The sequence below is a fragment of the Pagrus major genome, chromosome 17, assembly GCF_040436345.1.
Source record: "Pagrus major chromosome 17, Pma_NU_1.0".
NCBI classification, from domain to species: domain Eukaryota; kingdom Metazoa; phylum Chordata; class Actinopteri; order Spariformes; family Sparidae; genus Pagrus; species Pagrus major.
Genome location: NC_133231.1, coordinates 5,686,716 through 5,701,950, shown reverse-complemented (window position 1 = coordinate 5,701,950; position 15,235 = coordinate 5,686,716). Strand labels below are relative to the sequence as shown.

At 40.0% G+C, this 15,235-nt stretch overlaps 1 protein-coding gene across 5 annotated transcripts in view; it reads left to right on the top strand.

Moving 5' to 3' along the window:
* oxr1a (oxidation resistance 1a) overlaps positions 1-15,235 on the top strand; it is a 166,679-nt gene that overhangs the window by 149,325 nt on the left and 2,119 nt on the right. For 3 of the 5 annotated variants that reach the window (XM_073484848.1, XM_073484847.1, XM_073484849.1), the window contains 7 exons: positions 1,825-1,990; positions 5,119-5,284; positions 8,423-8,503; positions 9,971-10,096; positions 11,833-11,985; positions 12,099-12,194; positions 14,994-15,067. In XM_073484848.1, coding sequence (XP_073340949.1) covers positions 1,825-1,990; positions 5,119-5,284; positions 8,423-8,503; positions 9,971-10,096; positions 11,833-11,985; positions 12,099-12,194; positions 14,994-15,067 — 862 coding nt within the window. Of the gene's footprint in view, positions 1-1,824; positions 1,991-5,118; positions 5,285-5,595; positions 6,846-8,422; positions 8,504-9,970; positions 10,097-11,832; positions 11,986-12,098; positions 12,195-14,993; positions 15,068-15,235 lie in introns of those variants that run through there. The other 2 variants (XM_073484850.1, XM_073484851.1) reach the window with 2 other exon arrangements.

Here is a 15,235-nt window from a genome sequence, read left to right as displayed (position 1 = left end):
TCCAGTTTCACATCAGTCTTGCGAGTTTGACTTCCTGACAACATAACTTGTAAATTACTTTTCAGTAGCGTTCATTCAAATTACATCATCCTTGAACGCACCAGCAAGTAGTTTTAAAACAGCCCATTCTCTCTGTATCACCGCACAGTGATAACTTAGCTTTATAAAGGTAGCAGAATGTTCACAGTGATGGATTACCCATCTCCAGCAAAATGATGTTCAGTGTACTGAAATAAATGGAGTGAAGTAGTGACTGTGTGGAAGTCAGACTTTTACTAAAAAACAGCCAGATGTAAAGAGAAAATGGCTTGGAAATACTATGCAATTAGTTGTTAAAAAATACAAAACTATTACAGCATCCATTAATCAGTTTTTGTTTGGCACAGCTTTGGTCTTATCTGTCAGTGCCCTCCGTCTGTCACACTCACTGACTCACTTGTGTCCAAATAACCCACTCTAGTTGGACACGTAATTGTGATTCCAAAAAGCTTTCTTTCCCAAAAAGACAGTGGGAGAGAAATTTACCATTTTCTCCCCAGCAATTATTGTCACACAGAGAGCCGGGCTGTAAAAGCAGTTCTAATTCACTTGGATCTCAGCAGGGCAGCCCATTATTCTATGCATATTAGCATAGCCCACACAAGTTACAGCAGCAACTTCAAAAAACAAGCTACATTAACACAGAATTAATGCATTTTGGAAATTGAATTTGTCACACTGAGCTGTGTTGTCTTAGCAGCTTATGTTGAGCTGCCTAACCTGGACCTAATAAGATGTGCTAGTTTAATGTCATTGCCACATATTTTCAGAAATATTGTCATGGAGCTGAATAAGTGATCTAGTTCAGCTTCCTGGGGCTGTTACCTTTATAATAAGCCATTGATTGTGTACCATGGGCAGAAGACTTGGTGCCACTATTAATTATAGTGTGCCACTCTACTTATTTCTGTCATTTGTTGTGTTTCTGCCACAAAATGAGTAATGCCACCCGAAGTAGCCAGTAGATATAAGAAAACTAGGTCACATAAATAATCTGTTATCAGAAAGAGAATACATATTTAATCAAGAAGATTGAATTTGTTTTTAGGTGACAGACATTTGATACAGAACAAGAACTCGTGATTGTTAAAGGAACTGTTTGACATTTTGGGAAATACACTTGCTTTTCTGTGATAGTTGATGATGTTGAAGATTGATACCACTCTCATGTCTGTACAATAAATATAAAAAGTACAAGCAGCAGAGGTGGCAAAGTACAGACATTCTTTACTCAAGTAGAAGTACGGATACTTGTGTTAAAATGTAGGGAGAAAATTAAAAAGCTATGAGCCTGCCTGGAACATCCAGGTAAATTTATACCTGGACATCAAACTATTTAGGCTTCATGTGTCAATGAACAGCTCTCTCAGTCATGAATTGGCCCCTGCCTCCAGCGCTGTATCCAGATGTCATCATATGTCCATGCTGGAAACAGATGAACAGCTAGCCCGGCCCTGTCCAGAGCTAACAAAATCTGCCTACCAATACCTGTAAAGCTCACTAATTAACTTGTTGATTCTCATTAGTTTGCTTCGTTCAAAAGAGGTCAGGTAAAAACGTGTAAAAGCCAGAGCCAGGCTTGTTGTTTACATCAATTTCCAGTCTTTATGCTTACAGTAGCTAAGCTAACCAGAGGTTGACTGTAGCTTCATATTTGGCATACAGATAATGAAAGTGATAAAATGTTGAATTATTCCTCTAAAACGATGTGTCCTGTTCATGATAGCTATTATGCCATGATGTAATATGATACTTAAAGGACCATGCGATGATCTACTCTTCCAGGTACAGGATCTGCAGAGAAGCAGAAGCATCGCTCTCACAAGTTCCTGTGTCTGCGAGTGGGAAAGCCCATGAAGAAGACGTTTGTTTCTAATGCCAGCGCCTCCATGCAGCAGTATGCTCAGCAGGGCAAGAAGCACGAGTACTGGTTTGCTGTGCCCCAGGAGAGGTGAGTGCCTCTGCTTCACCTCCCACTACCCCTGGACAGAATGCATTTGAGTACAATGAATCATCTCTGTGGTATCCTAAATAACAGGGAAAAGTACATGACATACGGCCTCTGTTAAAGAGGGCGATTAGTCCATTTACAGTGCAGCAGACTTTATTTTTAATGTAGAAAGCTGCAGGGATTTGACCCCATGCAAACTTAACATACATAATAGTGAGCTGAGTTACTGAGGCACCTTACCTCCAGTCCTTTATAATATTTGAAACCACTCAAATATGCATTATTTGTCAGGTCTCACTCCCTCTGTGGCTTCTGCCCATCTCCCTGTGCTGCCTCTGCTAGACAGCAAAATGATTTATTATTCATTCACTCTGCAGGGAAACAGACACACACTTTATTACCACACTGGGGCACGCACACAAGCTCTTTGCATCGTCTTTTAAAAGCTTGTGTTTTTCTTCGTTTTGTATCCTCAGAATGCTTTACCCCAAAGACTTTCATGCACTTTTTCCGACCTGCACTGAATTTTGTAATGTTTGATATCAACTGAAAATAGCCCTGGCTTGTTTGTGTTTTTCCAAGTTGGATCACTCCATCTGGATGTACAGTTTGCCAAGTCAGCAGTAGTCATAATTACATTAGCGCTGTTGAAACTTGAAGACACATAACAAGAAATTGATGTGCTTCCACACAAGTTGCCTAATTTGTTAATGTGGAAAATTAAACCCAATTGCTGCAATAGCTTAATTTGATAAGTCCCCTTTCTTGAAAAAGCCATTCATCTGAGCCAAATCTGGAATTGAGTGTACATGCCAAAGTCATTGGTCTGCGTCTATAGCACAGTGGTGCTACTTTGTCTATTGTATCTTCTTAGAGACGAGGAGCCAAAAGGACAAAAACGGAAATCATTTCATGAGATAATTCTTCACAGCACCTCTCCTGTTTTTAGTACATGCGTCTAACAGCAGCAACACACATGTTGCTCTCTCAGGCTGCTAATCACATTTGAATCAGACAAGCAGCCGTGTCTTTTGTAGTTAGTCATGGTACCATAAATGCTTCTGGGTTATGCGAAGTGTTCAGTGACTCAATGCAGTAATGACACTGAAATCCCCCTCTCTTCATTAGTATTCACTATGAACTTCAGAAGTCTTGCTTGTTGCAGCTTTGTTGTTTTCATCCACAGGTTGCTTAGCTACAACATTTCCCACCTGGAAAACAAGTTTGCTGTGATCCACGCAGCTCTTGGGGATGACAGCCCAGGGACATGGCAGATTCAAACCTAGTATCTAAAGACAGGGCTTATACATGTTACTACTCATTATCTTGGCACTCTAAGCAGGCTATGGTGTGTGGGCGGAGCGATCATAAGCTGTTCGAACTGACAACACAGCAGCTCATACTTTCTCCAGACACTGCTAGGCTCTCTGTAGCTTGACCTAGATGGGAGGCGACCCGCATGATGTGTCTTTAAGTGTCCTGGCAGTAGTGTGGGAAGAAAGAGAGGCTATTGAGTGAGCCATACACAACCATGACACTGAATACAGCTCAACCCACTGAGTCTGCCACAGATGTTTCATGTCTGCCAGCCTAAGCAGTGCATGACACAAACTGTGTTCTGTATTTGTCTGTAACTTTTTTACAAGTTTTGCCATACCATAATATCATACCCTAAACTGTTTACATAACTGACATTAAAAGGCTGGAAGATGGTCAGCATGAGAGGAGGAGGGGCAAAATTATAGGCACAATGTTGGTGAGCTGCAGGAGATAACAGAGACATATTTTTTTGCTAACAGAGATGTTGTCCCTGCCCAGTGACTGCATTTTTTAGCTTTTAGCTAACTGTAGTACAGCTAAGATGCTGTGCACTGTCCCTGTCAAATAAACAAATAAATAGATATTTTCCATCATTACCACTTGACGTTTTTTCATGTTAATTATTAGGGGTGGGCATCTCACCCTAATTAGGCAATCCAATATGTATCTAAACACAAGGACTTCATTATGATTCAGGGAAGATACATTTTTAATACAGGACAATTTGGTGCAATACAATGCAATCTAATGCAGTTCTTAACATTTGTTTAATTTAGTCATTTGTTTTCCATGATAAATGAAATTCTATAAAAGTGGCAGTACTTGGGATACTTTGGTCTATATTGAAGTGTTATTAGTGCACTGTAAACCATGTCGGCGCTTAGAGACCTTAGAGAGTGGAGACACTATGCAGAATAAGCAGCAAAGCTTCAGTCAACAGATAAGTAACTTTGGGAGCGGACCATTAACCATTGACTAGATGTACTCGCATTTTTAATGTTAAAACCGATTTCTGATTGATGTCCGGGAGTCTTTACACCCATATTCACAATGTTGATGTGTATTGTGAAAGGTAACACTTGAAGTGACAAACTGGTGGAGAAGTTGTTCTGAGCTCCTCAAAACATTTTTGCATTTTTCAGCTCCTTGTTTTGTCTTTATGACCCACAACTTTACTATTTTGGTACAGTGTCACTGCTCTCATCAACTCGTTTCCAGCTGCAGCTTCTGTTATATCCACCTATCTGCCAAACACCAACAGATAGTCAGAGTTAATGAGTAACTGGCGAATACATTGGAGCAGTTAGTAGCTAGAGAGCCAGATATTTTCCTCGGGAGATGGTAGAGAACAGAGCTAAAAGAGTGAATATTGGGCTTACATTAATTGGTTGTCCTGAAATGACTCCAAGTAAATGCTAATGTTGCTCTGTGTCTGTTATGATGTGGAAATAAGAAACTGATAGCACATATTTTTGCCATAATAACTTGTATACTAAAATGATAATATGCTAATGTTGTGTTTATAGCTTGTTTTGCTGCCCCCAAGTGGACATAAAAATCGATGTGTGCAGACTGTATAAGACTGTTTTTTTCCCCAAATTTACCTAGACTTTCACAAAATGGGATGGCTTGTGTGCCAAAATGCTTAATAACAGACAAGAACACATAATAGTACAGAGAGAAAGCAGCTTTAACACTGCATTATTAGCAGAGAGGCATTGAATGACACATGTCAGAAGATTACTAAATCTCTACAGCATTAAGCCAAGCCTCTACTCTCATAGTTATTGCTGTGTGTCTTCCCCCAGGTCAGACCACCTGTACGTGTTCTTCATGCAGTGGAGCCCGGACATGTATGGTGAGGGGGTCAGGGGGATGGGACAAGAGCCTGGGTTTATGGTTGTCAAGAAGAATGAGGTCTCAGAAACAGCTGAGGACGAGCCCATCACTGACCTCAATGTAAAGGAGTGGGAGGTAAGGTTTACACAGCTAAAACTGTTCCCTCATCTTGCTTAAAGTGCACCTGTTGTGTTGTCTCAAACCTCACAGACATGGATTAAGTATATTGTTTGATCCATAACCTGTGAAACCAGAATCTTATGTGGTGTATATTTAAGTTTATTGTTATATGTTAAAGTACATGTCAAATAATTGTGTTGATTTGCTTTCATTATGCAATGCATAGTGCAAGTGATTGTGCTGATGTTGGTTTTTTATCCATCAGAATTGTGTAATCGTCAAGCCTAAGTTTTGTATTATGCTTCTGTATTTTGTGTACCGCTGCATATTTCTTGATTTGATAGTAAATTTTTGTGTGAACTTTCTATCACATGTAAGTTATCTGAGTTGTGTGAACACTTGCTTTGCTTGGAAATGCGCTTCTCTGAGCTTCCAACCAAAGTGTTTTGCATGTTTGTGTAATTGTTTACTCCTATCAGTCGATGTATTATAGTTTCATCACATGTGTGACTGTCACAAGTGTTGATCAGCATTTGGCAACTTATTTTGCTGAATGGCAAACGGCTAACATCAATATGAGTTGCTCAACATATGCAGAGATTGTTAACATTGAGCAACAAACCTGTTTGTGGTTATAATCCCTCAAACTCATGTGGCATTGATGTGGGTTCAAACTGTCTTCCCTTTTTTGTCAAACTAACTTCTCAAAGTGTCTTTATTGCACATTTACAGAATGTGGAAGTAAGTCTAGGAAGAACTGTTGCTGCACCATTACAGCGTGGTTGGTTTTTTGTCAGATGAGATTGTTTACGAGCCTGTGGATAATGAAAAGGATGCATTCATTGTATGAAGAAATTGATACGATGGAAGCAGTGCCCTGGATTTAAATTTTAATGTAAATGAATGATGTAGGAAACAAAGTGGACTGATTTGTTTGTCCCTGGACATCTGGCAAACAGAGGCTGCATGATCAATTACATTTGAATAAGTAAATAGGAACCTGCTGCTTTAGTTTGTCCTGCTGACCATGCGTGAATGAACCAACTAGATCTGCTCTACTAACAGAGGTTTGTCTAGCTAATAGCTTTGTTTGCAAAAAGACTCAAATTAACTTATAAAGCTACTTTGAGTTTCATATTTATTTATTTATTGGTTTCGACTTAATATGATGTGAACGATTGACAGTCTTTTGTCGTTTTTTGCATCTCTGTGAAATGATGGCTCATGGGACAGTGGTGTTACTGTGTCTTTAAATCCTGTCGGTTCTGGGACGGGATCATCGTTTTTCTTTTAACCAATGGGGAGCCGGGGAGTCTCCTGTCCCGCATTGTTATTGGATTTTAGCGATGTCACACAAATCATTCGGCGTAGAGACCCCACTGGAAAATAATGTTTCTATTTTAGTCGAGCAGGCTGCCAGGCTTCATTCCAACTCCGTTTTGTCTCGGGGCTACACGGGGAGAACTTAAAGGATCTGTAATGTGACTTCCCAGCTTCAACCTCGCCCAGAAAGCAAGACATGTTTTCTAGGAGGGTGAAAGACCAAGAGAAACGGCTGACCCCGAAGTATACATGTGTACGTTTCTTGCGCTTAGTTCTTGTTTATGGTCTCCAGCAATGTATATTCGTGTATGTTCTCGTGCTGTTGTTGTTAGCAAGCCACGCTAGCTCGCTAGCGAAGCTAACTAGCCTGCTAGCCATTTAGCCGGTCCGGTGTAGTTCAGTGACCGATGATAAACAAAGTGGCTACTATCTGACCACTATTTGTCAGTCAGGAGAGTGCTCTCATCTGTTGTCTGTCCTCTTTGTACCGTGTGATAGGATGTCTGTGGCTCTGTAAGCTGTTTTAAAGTTTCAGAGCTAGGTGCCAGTTCATAGATGCACCTCCTTTTTTCATTCACCAGTTTCTTTAACGTTACATTACCAGAGATAATACATATCATGTTGTCTTTATAGTTTGTTAAGTGACTGTTTATTATCCATTTGACACAGTATTTTATTCACTGGTCACATCCAAATGCTGACCTTTTTCATGATATTGATCTCTTGATTTAAAAAAGGCATTCCATTAACATTGAAAAGTCTGCAGCAGGCTAGCATGCTGCTAGCTTACCCTTTTCAGGGGACAAATGTACTAAAGTGCCTTCAGCTGGAGGTGAAGTGAGGCACAGATGTATTTTTTATGAGGACTGTAGTTTACCCTCTCTGCTACATTATTGAGAGCTGTAAAGAGGCAGCTTGTTACCAAAAAAGTAATTTACACCAAAAGTAACAAGGTGAGTGAAAGATTAGAAGTAATTAAAGGCAGCTTATGATATCTGTGCCTAGACAGTTTGATATTTATTAAAATGTAGACCTAAAACTGTCTAAAAACTCTGTGTGTGTATGTGTGTAGTAATGATGCCTTTGTTTGTCTCGTGCATGAGGCTTTAAATATCTTCGCTGTACTGAGACACAGTGGACTATTACACGCCAACGTTTATTCAGTGGCAGAACAGAGGCGGCAGCTCAGTGTGCAGCGTGGGGTGTAACTTTGTTGGAATGTAGCCATGCTTAGGAGGTCATTGTTTTGGTCTGTCTGGGCTGTAGTTTTTTGGATTGTTGTTCCTGACAAACAGAGAGTGGGTTAATGCTCACGGACTTGGCAAGTGTTGTTGCATCAGTCGAACCTCGGTTATTTTGTGTTGAGTGTTCCAGCATCAAAATCTTGTGGATTTCTGAACAGCCTTTACACTCCTAAGTATTTGTTTTTTGCCTTTTGGGTTGGCTAAAAAAAAGGTTAATGGTTTTAAAGTTTGCTTTCTGCTGCAGTGTTTTTTCTATTTTTTTTGGTCTACATTAACTTTTATAACCGAAGCATCTGGTGGTGATATTGAACATATTACACAAACATGCAAAATGACTGAGTACTCTGAAATGCCCCATCCCCTGCTCTTTGACCTAAAGTAAACTCCTGTTAACAGTGGCTTTAGGCCTTTTGTTGTCAATTAGTTTCTCCAAATTTCAGACATTTACCTTTTTACAGAAAGATTTCACTGGAAGCACACTACTCAGTGCACATAATACCTTCCAAAACTCATACTGTCCTTTTCATAGTCAGCAATAGATTGGCAGAGTTTTATGTTCCACCTGTTCCTGTCTTTGTACTACCAGGTAGTGTCTCTGACGGAGTACCACCGTCGGATTGACGCACTAAACAGTGAAGATCTGCGCTCACTCTGCAAACGACTCCAGGTGCCCTGACCAGCACTGTCTGCCCCCTCTCTCTCTGCTCTGCTCAGCCCTGCTGCTGTCTGCATCAACATGGTCTCCCATAGGCTCTGTACTGCAGGCTTTAGCTGCTACTGATTTTGCATACTAACCTCCAAAACACATGTGCCTATTGCTTTATATAGGGTAATATACAAAGGTTTAGTGAATGTTTGGGCTCACAAAACCTAATTAAAACTTGCTATACGAGATTAACTGGAAATACCTCCATAAGCATTTAACTGAAAAAATATTTATCAATTCATCACAGAAAATGGGTTTGGCTTGTTTGGAGTGATGAGGTTTTCACTTGGCAGCAGCCTTATCTCCATGTGTCAGGCTTTTCCCCTTAGACTTTGTGTCATGATGTTTTTAGTGCTTCAGCAAACTAGATCAGTCTGATTATAAGGTAGTAATAGTTTGCTGTTTGTGGTGGCTGTAGACATATATGTAGATTTTGTGTAGGCCACACATATATGAGTGCTCTTTAAGGAAAATCACCCTTTTCTTTAAAAAAAAAAAACAACAACTTGTCTTTGATGCTCAAATGAGCTGAATTCAAATAATGTGGCCTATGTGAGGACTGAGCAAAAGACAGAATATTGAAGGACAAAGAGATGGTGTGTTTGTGAGAGGGTGGAAGTAAGACTCCTCTGTCAGGTTGAATGATGTTTTCTGAGGACAATGCAGGTAGGCCCTATCTGAATGAGAACTGAAACATGAGAGCATCCCAGCCACCAGTGGTGAAGCGCTCCACAATCAGCCTCTGTTATCGAGAAAGATAAATAACCCAAACAGTCCATTGGCCATAGAAAATGTCAAACAGTGGAGTGCAAATTATTCATTGGGTTGATTTCCCATTCACTTTGCATTCTCCTCTCCCAGACAGTGTCTCTGCCCGCTGTCTCCTAGTTCTGCCAAACCAGTCCTGCTCATCTGGCATTGGAGAGTGGCAGGAAGATATTCAGCTGTCATCATCAAATTGTTGGATCATCAGTGTGTTGCTAGCAAACGCTGCGTTTATAATTTTGTAGGAACTTGGAAAAATTTGAGCTTTTGTTGCTCGGGTTAGGCTATGGTTAAAGGCTAGTTAAATTATGTTGTCTTCCCAGCCTTTATCATAGTGCTGTTTAATAAAACCCTTTTCTGCTTTGTAGTTTATCACCTCAGATCATACATTTTGCCCATCTCTCTCAGTGTCAAAATAATGCAAGCCTATAAATAGTCCTAGTTTTAGCAGTTTACAGCTTGTGAATGCTGACTGCCTTAGTACTGCAAGCCTCACAAGTTAAACTTGTTGTATCTGCAGCCTTGTATGATGCAAATCAGAATTGTAAATGACAGTAATGACAGTAGCTATAGTTGAACCCACCCCATATCAGTGCTTTATGGAAGTCAAACTACTCCTTGTCCTTGTGTATATGCCTGTCTGACATTTATTTGTACTTGTAGATCACCACCAAGGAAGAGGTGAACTCCAAGCATGGCGCATCCATCAAGACAGAGCTGGAGCCAGAAACATTCAAACCCAACCTCAGAGAAGCCAGTGATCTCCTGGAGGCCGACCAGATAGAGAAGGTAAAGACTGATTTATAAACTTGTTTAAAATATAACACTACATACAAGCAAGCTGTTTGTATATACACATTAGTCAGACTTGTTTGTATGAGGCTGATGATATTCTATACTTGTCATTTTTCTTCATGCGACTTGTTGACCAACAAAATGACAATGAATTGATTCTACTTTCAAGTATGTGTATCAAAGATTGATATAACTAAGCTCCATTGTGTCCAAAATCTTTAAGAACACATTAATGAAGCACGTTGTCACACTGGGTGACATGTTAATTTATTCCACAAAACAAAGGCACTGTAGTTGTATTTTGACTCAGTCCCACAGATTGTTTTGCCATTAAACATACTCTCTAGTGCCTTGATCCCCTCCTGAAAATAGTCCCTAGCATGTACACAATTTACTCCAGTTTGAGTAACCATTAATTATAAACCACAGTGCCTAGTTGCTAAAGTAAATTACCTAGCCTTTTTAAAACAATTAATCACATTTTTACTTTATTTGTTTTTTTTACTTGTTTTCAAAGAGTTACATTTTCAGTGTGAACCTGTGGGTTTGCAGGCTTGTCACAGATGAGATGGTAAAGTTGGAAAGTATTAGGAAATGGACTAATGCTTAACTAGTTTTTGTCTATTCATGGGATATGTGAATACGAATAAAAAAAAAAAACTGTCTACTTGCTTTACTCATTAAACGGATATGTTCTATCTCAGATGTAGTCTATGTGTCATGTGGTTGGCTCAGATGCTAACATGCAAAAACTGAGGAGTTGCTGATCATTTCACTTTCAAATTCGTCACATCTGAAACAAACTAAGTCATCCCTTCCAGAGCTCCCTTTAAGGATCATTTGTCAACAGTGTACTTGGGGAATAAATGTATTCACTGCTGTTATAACAGTTGCACATCTGCCGTACAGTTGTTAGGACGTAAGGTGAAGACTGTACCTGTGACAAAAACACCAACCAGACATTTCTAAGACACTAACCTTGTATGTTATTTGAGGTGTGATGTTCGCCTCGCAGGCAGTGGAGGTTAATACACAGACATGCACACATGCATGGCTCTAAATGAGTCCCAGTTGGCACATTGACCGATAGATTGTCAATATGCGGCTTCCTTTAATCACCCTGAGGACAGAGCTCGGAGCTCAGGCGCGGCTCACAGCAGAGCAGAGGTGAGCCAAGTCGGGGCTCATCTTCTCGTGGCTACGTTTCCAGCTTACTGATTACAGGACAGCTTCAGCTCCACCAGTGGAGGATGTGCTGCTGAACCAACAAGAAAAAGGACTGACCAATTATTGGAAAGCGAACAGAACGTTTAATGGCCTTTGTTCCACTCAGAGGAAATAATGCAGAATACTGTAAAAAGTTGTCACTTTAATTCCATGTTTCAGTCAGCGTCTGTTTTATCTGTCTATTAACACGAGGCATACACTGCCTTGCTCTTCCAGCGCCTTTGTTGGCTTTATCTCCCAATGCACCACAGCCACCGTTAATCCTTCAGTCTGTCAGCAGCAGGGCAGCAGGCTCTCTCAGGGAGTGCTGGACCTCTCTTTCTCTTGAGAGGGCTCTGTGTTTGGAGCCCTGTTACTATTCTTTAAACACCAGACAGTGTTAAAAGGTCACCGCAGATGTAATTGAGCATTGGTTGCTGTGGCCTTTCTGTGTTTCATTTCGTTTCTCTTTTTCCCTCTTCCATCCTTCCTCTTTCTTTATTATCCCCCCCAAACACACACAGCTTGCCCGGAATCTCCCACCACGGACCATTGGGTACCCATGGACGCTGGCTTTTGGCACGTCAAAGCATGGCATGAGCATTAAGACACTGTACAGAGCCATGCAGGGCCAGGACACCCCAGTGCTCATGGTCATTAAGGACAGTGATGGCCAGGTAAGCTTGCATAGGCCTTAATTCAACATGGCAGTTTTCTCCTATCGATGATTAAGTTGCATCCCAAGTATACAGTAGTCAGTTGCTCTTCTGCTTTATTTCTTTGATTCCAGGTGTTTGGTGCATTGGCATCTGAGCCCTTTAAAGTCAGTGATGGCTTTTATGGCACAGGAGAGACCTTCCTCTTCACCTTCAATCCAGAGTTTGAGGTACAACACCTTCCTCACTTTAAAGGGTTGGGTTTAAATGTTTTGAAATTCAAATGTAATTTCAAAGCTCCCATATTATGCCTATTTTTCAGGGTCGCATTTTTATTTTGGGTGTGTACTAGAAAATGCTGTTGTTTAAAAACATAATATTTTACTCATACTGTCCATTTTGCGACCACTTGCCAGGCTGGGGGCGTGGCTAAGGGTGGTAACTGTATAGTTGTGACTTCACAACCTTACAGAAGTCTAGACGGCTCGTTTAAAGGCGAGCTGTGTGCTTTTCTTTGTGGAGTGAGACTTTAGATACTAATCTTACTTTCTACAATATGGGCCCTTTAAAGTTGTACATTTGAATTTTCAGTTTTGTTGATATGTACAGTATACTCTCAGAAGACATACAGCAACACTGGTGTACATGTGGTTAATATTGCTTTTTGAGCTTCACTGGTCAATATTTTCATATTAACAATGGGTCAAATGACTGTGTGTAAAGGGAATGGTGCCACTTGTAGTGACAAACCCACAGAGAAGCCACCCAACTCTACAGTTCCCCTCAGCTCAGCAAAACTGTTAGCATGTTCGTTGCTCATTGTTTTGCTTTTTCTACTAACTTGACTGTTTTAGTTTAGTGTCATCGCTGTCAACAACCTTGTTTCCAGCTGTTTTCAATGAGAGGCTTTGATGAGCAGACTGTGCACTACCTCCTTTTTACCAAGTGACCAAAACATTTAGTAAGAAACTAGCTGGTGAACATAGTGGAGCTAAAACCAAGCTAAAAGGAGAGCTAATATTTGATTTACATTCATCAGGTGGACACAAACATGACTTCAAATGAATGCTAATGTTGCTTTGTATCTGCTGGATGTTTAAATAAGCAACTGTTTGCGAATACATTCACTATGCCAAGTGGCAAAAAAAAACTTTTAATGCTGTTAGAAGATACTGTTGTTGTTCAACCAGGGCCAAAACACTTCTTACATCAAAGAGTAGCGGCAGCATTGGAACGCACATATATACACACATTTCCAACACAATGCTGTTGTGTGGAACTAAGAACAAGTTTGAAAAAGACTGAGTGAGGCAGACTTAAACACAGCTGTATAATGCACTTAACATGGCAAATATAATGTGACTCGAGTGCAGTGCGATACACCATATAATGTATTCTGTGAATTTCCTTGCTCGTCACATGCCGTTCTCGATGCATGTGACCTTCTCAACACACATGCTGTAATAGATATCTGTCTGTACATCCTTATACATGATACAATTCAAAGTGTTTTTTTTTTTTCTTGGAAAAGTTCTATAACGCCTCACAGCTCAGTGGCATTTAATGTTTGTAGCTCAGTCTTGATTATGCCCTCTACTTGAGAGTATTTACACAGCATTTATACAACCCAGGGTCACTGAGATGAATGGGCTGAAAGCAACACTGCATCAAGGTTTTTTTTCTATAACAAGAACTTATACCACAAGAGAAAAAAAAATTGAAAAATGCTACTCTCACAAAACAGTTTTACATGTAGTGTCTTCGTATAGTGTCAAAGAACTGATTTATATGGCTTAGACTATAGTGTAAGGTGGGAAGCTCTAGGCATCTCACAGATGGCTATTATTTATTTAGAAAGTGATTATCTATCTGCATCTTGATGCATCAAAGTTTTTGATTTCTGTACATAATTTATTTTTTTCTCACTGCGTGACTACACTCTCCATTTATAAAGAGGTCATATTATGCAAATTTTCAGGTTCATACTTTTATTTGGGGGTCCTAGTAGAACAGGTTTACATACTTGCATTTTCAAAAAACACATTATTTTTCTCACATGATGCATTGCTTCAGCATCCCTTTTCACACTGTCTTGAACGCTTCGTTTTAGTTTGGAGTGAGACATCTCGCCTTTGTTCAGTCTTTGGTGAGAGTTGCACATGTACATTACTTAACGGGCAGGATGCAGCCAATCAGAGGCAGAGTAGGGCGGATCATGCCAAGTAAGGTAGTGTGATCAAAGGACGTTATAATTGATCCAAAACACAGCTACAGCTGGTAAGCATGTTGTGGTACAGCCGTATATATTTTATTAAATGAATATATATATTTAACGCCTGTTACATAGTGCGCACATAAGTTACAAAAGTAAAGGCTCGACTCCAAACCAGGTGTTTCAGGCAGTGCAGGAGCAGTGTTTTCTGTGGGAGAGAGTAACTCCCTTTGACGTGGACTTTGGGCTTTTTCACTTTGCAGACCTTTCACTTGCAGAAAAATGCTACATAACACAATAAAGGAAAGGCAAAACCCAAAAAGCATGATATGACCTCTTTAAAACATAGCATATTTGTAATGATCCATAATAAATATGAAGGATGAATTTAGTTCCATTATCTTTGCTCACACTCAGCCACCCTCACAAAACTCGGGGCCAAGCTTATAAAGTAAACACAGTGGAAAGTGTTTACATCCATTATGTTTCATGCAATCATAATGTTAAGAATAGAGTTTTAAATTTCCAATATATTGACTTTTCTGCACCGAGACATAATTTCTAAAGAGAGAATCACGATTCAGATAAGAGTCAGTTCTCCACCCCTAATATGTTGGTGCATCAGATATTTCCTTGAGTTTTGTCTGATAGCTGTAACTGAATTATCAGACCTTCATTCTGGGTCCTCCCACAGAGGGAAACATGCCTGTCCTGTTCTCATCAGGATAAAGACTGCCGCCAGAGAATATAAGTTTATGTCAACATTGACTATGTTATACAACATTTTCTAATATATGCTCTTTTGTGTCTGCAACAGGTGTACAAATGGACAGGTGACAACATGTTCTTCATCAAAGGAGATATGGACTCCTTAGCTTTTGGTGGAGGAAGGTGAGCACATAGTAACAGGAATGTAACAATTCTAGCCACATCTGTTTAATTTGAATCTGATGTTGCAGGAGAGTTTAAAGTGAGGCTACCAAATAAAATTATGTCACTGAAGATAATTTATGTTGATTGACATAGGCACTTAGAAATATTGACTTTTGTTCTCCTTTC